The sequence below is a fragment of the Nerophis lumbriciformis genome, linkage group LG03 (assembly GCF_033978685.3).
Source record: "Nerophis lumbriciformis linkage group LG03, RoL_Nlum_v2.1, whole genome shotgun sequence".
Lineage (NCBI taxonomy): Eukaryota > Metazoa > Chordata > Actinopteri > Syngnathiformes > Syngnathidae > Nerophis > Nerophis lumbriciformis.
In genome coordinates this window covers 49,835,254-49,847,500 of record NC_084550.2, presented here as the reverse complement: position 1 = coordinate 49,847,500, position 12,247 = coordinate 49,835,254, and the positions used below count along the sequence as shown (strand labels likewise).

The 12,247-nt window shown below is 37.1% G+C and overlaps 1 protein-coding gene across 3 annotated transcripts in view; it reads right to left on the bottom strand.

The window, feature by feature from the left end:
• The window catches only part of atg7 (ATG7 autophagy related 7 homolog (S. cerevisiae)), a 202,107-nt gene that overhangs the window by 104,873 nt on the left and 84,987 nt on the right, over positions 1 to 12,247 (bottom strand). For all 3 annotated transcript variants that reach the window (XM_061938552.2, XM_061938536.2, XM_061938544.2), the window contains exon 16: positions 9,067 to 9,142. In XM_061938552.2, the coding sequence (XP_061794536.2) occupies positions 9,067 to 9,142 (76 nt within the window). The remainder of the gene's footprint in view (positions 1 to 9,066; positions 9,143 to 12,247) is intronic.

Sequence of the window (12,247 nt, the reverse complement as noted above, 5' to 3'; positions counted from 1 at the left end):
CAGATGAAGAATGACTCACAATCCTCACAAATAAAAGGGGGATGGAACCAATCGACTTTCCGTGTCTTTCTAGCCATTACCGTGTCTACATTGGCGGTCAAAGTGTACCAACTTGTTGGATCACGTCCTCATCTTCCTACTATCCACGTGAGAGGCATCATCTATGATCTAGATGAATAAATAATAAACTTCAACGAGCTTTGACGCGAGAACGCAGTGATGTCAACATAGCAGCATAATAATAATAATAATAATAATAATAATAATAATAGATTGTATTTGTAAAAAGCGCTTTACATTGAGTAAACAACCTCAAGGTGCTACAATGTATAAAAAAAAATAAAATAAAAAATAAAAAGATAATTGAAAAAATAAGCTAGTGATCACAGTGATTGTATAAGATTTCATGGGATTTAGCGATTAGGAGTGACAGATTGTTTGGTAAACGTATAGCATGTTCTATATGTTATAGTTTTTGAATGACTCTTACCATAATATGTTACGTTAACATACCAGGCACATTCTCAGTTGGTTATTTATGCGTCATATAACGTACACTTATTCAGCCTGTTGTTCACTATTCTTTATTTATTTTAAATTGCCTTTCAAATGTCTATTCTTGGTGTTGGCTTTTATCAAATAAATTTCCCCCAAAAATGCGACTTATACTCCAGTGCGACTTATATATGTTTTTTTCCTTCTTTATTATGCATTTTCGGCCGGTGCGACTTATACTCCGGAGCGACTTATACTCCGAAAAATACGGTAATCAAAGTGGTGGGCCACCAAATCAACATTGCTACTGTGCAGCAAACAGAGTGAGAACTACCTAAGAATGCAAGGGGCCTAGATCTTACCACTAAAAGCAGATACAAGCAAAAAAAAATCAAACTATGCAATGGAATGTATAAAAAAAAAAAAAGAAGATGTGTCAAGTGATCCGAAGAATTATCCGTCTGTCGTATTCCCATACATGTTGAACTATCTGATGCTCCAAACTTCATTTTAAATGAAAAAACAGATAAAAACATTAGAAAAGCATGGGTGTTTAAGACTTCTGTGTGTGTGTGGCCTGGTCAAGGACACTGTTATCAAGACTCTCCCGGATAAATCAGTTCAGTTTCAGTTTATTTCAAACATGCATACGATACAATGTAATGCAGTGGTTCTCAAACGGGGGTACGCGTACCCCTGGGGGTACTTGAAGGTATGCCAAGGGGTACGTGAAATTTTTGTTAAATATTCTAAAAATAGCAACAATTCATAAATATATTTATTGAATAATACTTCAACAAAATATGAATGTAAATTCATAAACTGAACATCAAATCAAGTAGGCTATTCCATATTCAGTGTTGACAGCTAGATTTTTTGTGGACATGTTCCATAAATATTAATGTTAAAGATTTCTTTTTTTGTGAAGAAATGTTTAGAATTAAGTTCATCAATCCAGATGGATCTCTATTACAATCCCCAAAGAGGGCACTTTAAGTTGATGTGTAGAAATCTTTATTTATAATTGAATCACTTGTTTATTTTTCAACAAGTTTTTAGTTATTTTTATATCTTTTTTTTCCAAATAGTTCAAGAAAGACCACTACAAATGAGCAATATTTTTGAACTGTTATACAATTTAAAAAATCAAAAACTGATGACATAGTGCTGTATTTTACTTCTTTATCTCTTTTTTTCAACCAAAAATGCTTTGCTCTGATTAGGGGTTACTTGAATTAAAAAAATGTTACATGACTGGAAAAAGGTTGAGAACCACTGATGTAATGCATCCCATATTTCCAGCTGTTTCATTACAGCACGTCCGAAAAGGAGTAGGAAGAAGCTCAGCTTATTTAATCCTACCCCTTTTCATTCCATTGCAATTTTATCCCATTTCATTGTTCTCTGTAACAGAACAGTGAATTAATAATAAATAAATAATATACCAGAGTAAGTAAACAAATATTAAATACATAAATAATCTTTATATTAAAAAAAAACAAAAAAGGGTTCAAGATGTTCATCATAATTTTTGTTCTGTGTCCTTTTTTAAAAATGCTCCAGGGAGCCAAGAGAGCGGCACTAAAGAGATTACCATTATGCATTGTATGGCATCAATTTATGCAGTAAACTACCCTTCCCTAACATATTGTGGAGTGTAAAGTGAAACACACATACAGTTCCTTACATGTCCACAGGTTGTCACTTTTGCCTTGCAAGTGAGCCGCTAATCAGCTGCAAAGGTTGCACTGGCATAACTTTACATAGGAAAAAGGCCGCTTTGATGGACATCACACACACACACACACACACACACACACACACACACACACACACACACACACACACACACACACACACACACACACACACACACACACACACACACACACACACACACACACACACACACACACACACACACACACACACACATTCAAAACACTTTGGACACGTTATGCATTCTCTTTTTGTGATCATTGTTTTCACTCACACTCACAAATATGTACGCTCCTTTTCTGTGGATGATTGAATGGCTGAAATATCACGGGCTGCCGAGGTGTCGAGCAAATGGCGGAATTCGTCAGGGGTGACGAATATTGATAAAAAGATGATGGTGATGATGAGGATGCAAATGAGATGTGTGAGATAGTTAACACCAACAGACGTGCAAAAGGGCACAGCTTGAATAGCAACGCATCATGTGGTCTTCTTTTATTAAGTGTTACTTTAAAATAAAGTGGGCGTTAAACTTTAATATGAGTCTGCCAACCACATAAGTAATAAAGAACATGTCATTTACTGAGGTAGGTAAAAGCACTCCATGCTGTACGTACATTCTGGTGGAACTGCTGCCATTTCCATGGCAACCCCATGACAACGCATGCATGTAATGGTCACCTAATGACAAAAAAATTGTCAAAGATTCCTTGACCAAGAAAATAATGCTCTACACTTTCTCTAAACTTTATTAAAGACAGCCACACTGAAAATAATACAATATAAAAAGAGAGCAAGAAATTAAAGCAGTTACTGTTACAATGAACTCTAAATATAATAAAAATGAAGTGTTAATTCAATGACAAAATGTTGTAAAATGATTATCAAAATATAAAATATCCTACCGCTTGTCCCTTTCTAGTTGTACAAAATGTAACTTATGATATAAAGAGAATAAAGTTGATTATGTCATAACTTGTACAAAAAAGTAACTATTTAATGAGTTACGTTTAATATTGTGAAAAATAAGTAATGTATTAAGTTTCATACATACACTCATATAATCACGTTTCATCAAACATATATTAACGCTGTTACCACCAGGGGAAACTGGGTAAAACATTGCACACTGATAAAGCTTAACCTACTTTTACTATAAGAATCTACAAGGTTAATATAGTTTGATTCGCTCTCTTCCCCTCCATGTATCTGCTTTCTTTTGTAATTGAAGTTTTCATTACATTTATGTATTGTTGCATTTGAAACAAATGTATTGTTGGTAATTGAGGTAATTCAATTATTATCAATAGTTTTATTTCTGTTGGCATTTTTACTGTTCCATTTGTAGTGCAATAATGTTCATTGTCATTTCAGTGTTATTACTATCTACTTCAGTAACTGCTTCTTTGCTATCATTTTTCGTTTCATATTTGTACATATCGTATTTGCTGATGTTCTGTTTTTGTTGTTGTCCCTCTGGCTTATCCTCCTCCTGTCCCCCCAATTTCCCCCTCTGTCTTTCATTTTTTTCTTATTTCTATCTCTCCTGCTCCGATCCGGCTGCACCAAACATTATATAAATCCATTTAATAAAATCATATACAAATAAGGCAACAAGAGAAGTATCCCACACTTCTCCTTTGTAAAGTAAATATGTACAGCAGATATGGGCATCTACATCAACTACCGTATTTTTCAGAGTATAAGTCGCACCGGAGTATAAGTCGCACCTGCCGAAAATGCATAATAAACAAGGAAAAAAACATATATAAATCGCACTGGAGCCCGGCCAAACTATGAAAAAAACTGCGACTTATAGTCCGAAAAATACGGTATATGATTTGTAGGGCTGAAACGACGCGTCGACGTAGTCGACGTCATCGGTTACGTAAATACGTCGAGGACGTTTTTGTTCGTCGACACGTCGCATATTTACGTCACACTACCGTCATGGCGGAGCGCAAAGCAGACGATGCGAGCGGTGCGAGCGAGGGGAAAAAAGCACGCCAAAAGTCGTCAAAAGTGTGGGAGTATTTCAATAAACGGCCTAAGAAGAAACGCTACTTTTACTCCGCTACTTTTATCTACATTCAGCTCGCTACTCGCTACTAATTTTTATCGATCTGTTAATGCACGCTTTGTTTGTTTTGGTCTGTCAGACAGACCTTCAAAGTGCCTGCCTTACTGGTGACGTTTCACTTCGTTCCACCAATCTGATGCAGTCACTGGTGACGTTTGACCAATCAAATAGAGCCAGGGGTCACATGACCTGACTGGCTCCGAGCTAACTTCGGGTGTTACCATTTAGTGGTCAATTGTACGGAATATACACTGTACTGTGCAATCTACTAATAAAAGTTCCAATCAATCAATCAAAAGTGTGAAGGAAAAAAGACCCATTTTTATTTCAACCGTAAAGACTGACTGCACAGTTCCTGTCTTCACAATAAAAGTCCCGCTCCATCGCGCCTGCGCTTTCAAAATAAGAGTCTCCGAAAGCCAGCGCAAACAAGCTAGCAAGCTACGGAGTTTGCCGCCAATGTATTTCTTGTAAAGTGTATAAAAACGAATATGGAAGCTGGACAAATAAGGTGCCAAATAACAACCGCTTTCATGTGGTATTAGACAGAAAGGAGGAACTTTTTTTCTCCTCCATTTGAAAACGTGGACGTTACCAGCACTACTTCCTGATTACAATCAATGCAAGTCATCAGAACCAGGTAATACACCAACTTATATTCTTGTCTTCATGAAAGAAAGGAATCTATATGTTAAACATGCATGTATAATTATTAAAACACCTTTAACATGTAAACAAAAACGGCAAAATAAATAAATATAAATTATATACTGTATATATCAATGTATGTATATATATATATATATATATATATATATATATATATATATATATATATATATATATATATATATATATATATGTGTGTGTGTGTGTGTGTATGTATATATATATATATATATATATATATATATATATATATATATATATATATATATATATGATATGTGTGTGTATGTTACTCAGTACTTGAGTAGTTTTTTCACAACATACTTTTTACTTTTACTCAAGTAAATATTTGGGTGACTACTCCTTACTTTTACTTGAGTAATAAATCTCTAAAGTAACAGTACTCTTACTTGAGTACAATTTCTGGCTACTCTACCCACCTCTGCTAATAATGTTGTTGTATGCACACTGTGTCGAGCGGAAATGGCCTATCATAGCAGCACAACGGCAGCGTTCTTGCCATCACCATCAACTAGTCAATCGTCCGCGTGAGCAGAGCCGGCCCAAGGCATAAGCGTACTAAGCGCTTGCTTAGGGCCCCGCGGCCACCAGGGGGCCCCCAAAAGCAATTAACAAAAATTTATTATTTTTTATTTTTTGCATGTACGAGTCTGACTGATGATTTCTAAATGATCAAAGATATATTATTGTACAAAAACACAATTTTAGGTCAACAGGGTGCTGCTGCTGATCTAGGCCTAGTGATTCTTCCTGCCTCTCTTTAAATGTAAAACTGCGCCTCTGCTGCACCTGTGACGTTTGCCGCCCGCCGTGCAATGCCAGTGCGCACTGGGCATCAAAAGCGCAGATAGAGGCAAAACAATGTCACAAAAAAGGACATATCCTTCAGGTGCAGAAAAAAGGAAGAAGAAGAAAGTGGAAGAGGAGAAAAAATGCCATGATAAAGGTATGTTTGCATGACTTGGTAATAAAAAGTTTATCAAAGAGATTTGTAGCTGTAATTAGCTTTAGCTAGGTGACGTTAGCTAGCTAGCAATATGTTTTTAGCATCATGTGCTAGCAATATGTTTTTAGCATCAGGTTACTAGTGAGATATGTTGTTTGCACAAATTGTTTGCAGCAGAGCACGGTAATTTATTTGAGTAAAATAAACATTATTTTTTACATCAACTCATAAGTTATGTGAAACTTCCCCAGGAGCATTGTTAAAATACTTTGGAGGCACAGAATCAGCCCAGAGCCAGTCCACATCCTCAGGCTCAACTGTGAGTGATGAATCAGGTGAGGAAAAGACTGTCACGGTATACATTTAATTTCTTAGTATAAACATTACACTTGAAGGGAAATTAATATAGTCAAAGTATCTCATTAATATGTGTGCCTATATGTATGTATTTCATCTTAGGTCCATCTCCATCCTCTACAGTGCTCTCTCACACACCTCCACCCTCTGTGCCCACTGTCCCCTCCATGTCTGAAACCACAGCTGATTTATCTAGTAAGTTAACTGCAAAACACCCTTTGTAATTGCTCATTGTACTGCAGAACATTCTGAGATTAATAATTATGTCCAACAGTGCAATTTAATGACCTTATAGGTCCTTCTTTTTTAGTCATTGTCTTTCTTTGGTCACTTCCTCAGCAACTTCCACCACAACGTCCCCTTCACACCATGGACCATCATCAGCTCCGCCAGTTGACCCAGCTGAGTGGCCTTCTTTCCTCTCAGATTCAAACAGGACTGAGCAGGTGATCAGAGGACCACTGTCTATTAAGGAGAACTTTTCATTCCCCAAACGGCATGATGGCCGAAGTTTTCATTATCATTATACCTACAGACAGCTAGTCAATGGAGAAAAAGTCAAGCGTAGCTGGCTGACTTATTCAAGAAGTAAAGATGCAGTCTATTGCTTTTGCTGCAAATTATTTTCCAAAAAGTCCTAAAAACTGGCAGCCGAGGGACAGCGGGATTGGGTCAACATAGGTGCACTGCTGAAACAGCATGAAAACAGTGAAGATCATTGTAGCAACATGGTGAAATGGAAGGAATTTCCCTTGCGTCTTTCAAAGGGGAAAACTATTGAGAATTTAACTTCAGTAGACTGCGCTCTCTTTGTACAAAGTAAACATTAAATATGAACAATTAACTAAAAATATAAACTAGTAATTAAAGACTAATATGTACAAGACTGATGAGACAAGATGACACTTTTACCGTAAATGCAAAGCTTTATCACTTGGACTGTTCAACCCCAGGCCACTCTTGTAGCTGAATGTTTTCTACATTTTAAGATTAGGAACCATATGTGGCACTCTGGACATCATTCGTTCATTCATTGGTATTATTTATGTTATAAACTGGGCCACCCCCATATCTTTATAAATGACATGTCATTTGTAAAGACATGCCAGGCTGACAATAGGATAATGTAAACAACACTGCCAGAGCCGCAATGAGTTTATAGTAGGTGTGTGAATGATCAATCAATATTATTGGCAGAAATAGAGGGCCCCAAAATCAAATTTTGCTTAGGGCCCCATGGAGGCTTGGGCCGGCACTGCGCGTGAGTATACGTTGTCATCATTACACAAAAACATGAATGTGTCATTTGTATCTGCGTTGTAAATTCATAAACTAAAGCACCGTTTCGCTCTGAGAGGAGCGTTTGGCGTGCCTGTTCAATGTTTACAAAGACGCGCTCCTCTTTAACGCTAACGTTAATTAGTTGTGCAAATACCTTTTACAACATTAACAATTACGTATACTATGTACAAACGAACAATTAACTTTCACTTTAATCATACTATCATTGTTGTGTTATTAAGCAAAATAAGCAAAAGTTTTACTTTTGTTGAAATGTTTACACTGTTACAGAATATTTCGTTTTGCACTTTTTTGTATCGGATGTTTATCTTTAGTTTTGCACATTTTAGCAAATAAGCAATACTTTTACTTTTGTTGAAATGTTTACACTGTTACAGAATATTTCCGTTTTGCACTTTTTTGAATTGGATGTTTATCTTTATTTTTGCACATTTTAAAGCAAAATAAGCAATACTTTTACTTTTGAAATGCTTATACTATTGCAGAATATTAAGATTTGCACTGGATGTTTACTTTTATATTTGCACATTACAAGCAAATAAGCTACTTTTAATTTTGTTAAATGTTTACATTGTTACAGAATATTTTGTCATGTTGTTGTCAATGTTGACTGAGTGGCCATACTTTTTTTTTTGTAAATAAAAGCCATGCCTTTTGAAAAAACTGGCCTACATTTATTTTTTCATCTTCATTTTAAATAAAAAAAATAATCGGTAAAAGGAAAAATAATCTATAGATTAATCGAAAAAAATAATCTATAGATTAACCGATTAATCGAAAAAATAATCTATAGATTAATCGATAGAAAAATAATCGTTAGCTGCAGCCTTAATGATTTGCCTGAGTAGCTAAACAGGACAAAAAAAATAAGTTTAATATTGTGAAAAATAAGTAATCATTTAATGAGTTAAGTTTAACACTGTTAATATAAGTAATAATTTCCCCCCCCTAAAAAAAAAATCTTATGAGAATTAGGTGGTCATTAAAGCAATATTTTTTTATTAGCAAGAATAGGCTGTAATATTAGAAGATCCCTCTCCCCACAAAATGAAAGACATTACTAAATTAATGTTTTTTATAAAACAGAAAATATTGTTACAAAATCGTACAAGAAAAAATGTCAACATCAGATTGAAATTATAATTTCATAAGAATAAAGTACATAAACATATATCATTTACCTGTTTTTATTTAATCTAATTTCCTTATCATTTTTCATTTTTTTGGTTTTCTTGTGCAAAGCATCTCATTGCATTGTTGACCATATGTTAATCTGCACATGCCAAATAAATCATCCAACTTGAATATAAGAGGAAAAAAAAAATCTTGATTTTTAAGGCAGAATCAGTCAATGATGTAACAATGTTCACTTTTGATTGACACAAACAATATGTTTTCAGTGGTGTGCATTGCGCTAAGAGCAGTTTCTAATATGTTTATTTGTCTAATGAGATGGGTAAAATATTCAAGTCCTCACCTGGTGCGGCACGAGGCCGAGCGATGTGGGAGGTTCGTTCATTCGGTCGTCACTGCTGCTGGCCACCGCGTAGCCTCTGCAGGGAGGAGAGACACGCAAGGTGACGTCTTTCATTTGTATGTGAATGCCATGAGGAGGATGGGCAATTTAGATAAAAATAAACCCAGTGCAGAGAGAAAAGGAGCGAGGAAAGAGGTGGAAAATGACGCAAGAGAGGTCTGTAGCCCCTTGTGTACTAACGTCACATCCCAAAGTAAAAGCTACACGAGAGAAAACTTTGAAAGCAAAGGGAAAAAAAGAGTAAACGTGTGTAAAAAAAACTAAGCCAGTATACAGTGGGTACAGAAAGTATTCAGACCCTTTAAAAAGTAAAAATTAAAGTACCACTGATAGTCACACACACTAGGTGTGGTGAAATTACCCTCTGCATTTGACCCATCCCCTTGTTCCACCCCCTGGGAGGTGAGATGAGCAGTGAGCAGCAGCGGTGGCCGCACTCGGGAATCATTTTGGTGATTTTAGGTTAAACGTTTGTTTCATTGTATCCCTTTGCTAAATAAAAAAAAAAGTTAAGTTAATTTTATTTCTAAATAATGTACACTCTGCACTAGAGATGTCCGATAATATCGTCAGGCCGATTTATCGGCCGATAAATGCTTTAAAATGTAATATAGGAAATTATCGGTATCGTTTTTTTTATTATCGGTATCCATCCATCCATCCATTTTCTACCGCTTATTCCCTTTGGGGTCGCGGGGCCGCTGGAGCCTATCTCAGCTACAATCGGGCGGAAGGTGGTGTACACCCTGGACAAGTCGCCACCTCATCGCAGGGCCAACACAGATAGACAGACAACATTCACACTCACATCCACACACTAGGGCCAATTTAGTGTTGCCAATCAACTTATCCCCAGGTGCATGTTTTTAGAAGTGGGAGGAAGCCGGAGTATCCGGAGGGAACCCACGCAGTCACGGGGAGAACATGCAAACTCCACACAGAAAGATCCCGAGCCCGGGATTGAACCCAAGACTACTCAGGACCTTCGTATTGTGAGGCAGACGCACTAACCCCTCTGCCACCGTGAAGCCCTAATGTACACTCTGCACTAGAGATGTCCGATAATATCGTCAGGCCGATTTATCGGCCGATAAATGCTTTAAAATGCCCACCCATCCATTTTCTACCGCTTATTCCCTTTGGGGTCGCTGGAGCCTATCTCAGCTACAATCGGGCGGAAGGCGGGGTACACCCTGGACAAGTCGCCACCTCATCGCAGGGCCAACACAGATAGACAGACAACATTCACACACTAGGGCCAATTTAGTGTTGCCAATCATCTTATGCTTTAAAATGTAATATCGGAAATTATCGGTATCGTTTTTTTTATTATCGGTATTGTTTTTTTTTGTTTTTTTATTAAATCAACATAAAAAACACAAGATATACTTACAATTAGTGCACCGACCCAAAAAACCTCCCTCCCCCATTTACACTCATTCACACTCATTCACACAAAAGATCTCAAAGATCTAGCCTCACCAGGCACCAAGAAACATCATGTTGCACCTTTCCTGCTTGTCTGCTCCCAGACCGTGGTCGAGGAGCGGAGGGGAGACGTTCCGTCCAGAGCCGATGTATGTCGGGGGTAACACCCTCCACTTTACCCGGAAATGGGTCTCTATAGTTCCGCTCTTTGGTCGGAATGACGAGGCCGTCGATTTGTTACAACTCTTTATTCATGTTTTCACACAAAGCCAACCATGCTATTAACACTCCAGAACATGCTAGCGCTCCCTCTCCTAACTTGCCCACTCACCCCACATACCGCCATTCTTAAAGGGGAACACACAGTTTATGGCCATCACGAAGCCAGAGATGAAATGCAAGAGGCATTGAGTGCAACTATGTTAAATGACATTGAAACTAACTTGCAAAATTCTAAGTTTGTTGGCATTATTTGCCATGAAAGTGTAGATGTGGGCGACTGATGATCTACACACAGGTGAGAAAAATCAATTAAATTTGTCATATGCATGTATGCTCTGGCACACCATTATCATTAGGGATGTCCGATAATATCGGTCTGCCGATGTTATCGGCCGATAAATGCGTTAAAATGTAATATCATAAATTATCGGTATCATTTTTTTAAATTATCGGTATCGTTATTATTATTTTTATTTTTTTTAAATTATTAAATCAACATAAAAAACACAAGATACCTTCCTCCCTCGCCCATTTACACAAAAGTAAAAATGTTTTTAATTTATTTATCTTATTTTATTTTATTAATTTAAAAAAAAAAGGACCTTATCTTCACCATACCTGGTTGTCCAAATTAGGCATAATAATGTGTTAATTCCACGACTGCATATATTGGTTGATATCGGTATTGGTTGGTATCGGTAATTAAAGAGTTGGACAATATCGGAATATCGGATATCGGCAAAAAGCCATTATCGGACATCCCTACTCCGCACCCAATCTAGACAGAAAAAAACACAAATGTAGATTTGGTTGAGCAAATGCGTAAAAAAGAAAAACTAAAAGATCACAAGGTATTCAGAACCTTTGCTGTGACACTCATTTTTAACTCACATGACGTCCATTTCGTCTGATCCTCCTTGAGATGGTTTTGCTCCTTCATTGAAGTCCAGCTGTGTTTAATTAAACTGATTGGACTTGTTTAGGAAAGGCATACACCTGTCTATGTAAGAACTTACAGCTCACAGTGCACATCTGAGCAAATGAGAATCATGAGTTCGAAGGAAATACCCAAGGAGCTCAACGACAGAATTGTGGCAAGGCACAGATCTGGCCAAGGTTACAAAATGATTTCTGCAGCACTCAAGATTCCTTAATGCATAATCCTTAAATGGAAGAAGTTTGAGACGACCACAACTCTTCCTAGACCTGTCCGTCCAGCCAAACTGAGAAATCGTGGGAGAAGAGCCTTGGTAAGAGAGGTAATGAAGAACCCAAAGATCATTGTGACTGAGCTCCAGAGATACAGTAGGGAGATGGGAGAAAGTTCCACAGAGTCAACTATCACTGCAGACCTCCATTAGTCAGGCTTTATGGTAGAGGGGCCCAGCGGAAGCCTCTTCTCAGTGCAAGACATATGAAAGCCTGCATAGAGTTTACCAAAAATACATGACAGACTAAGAAATAAGATTGG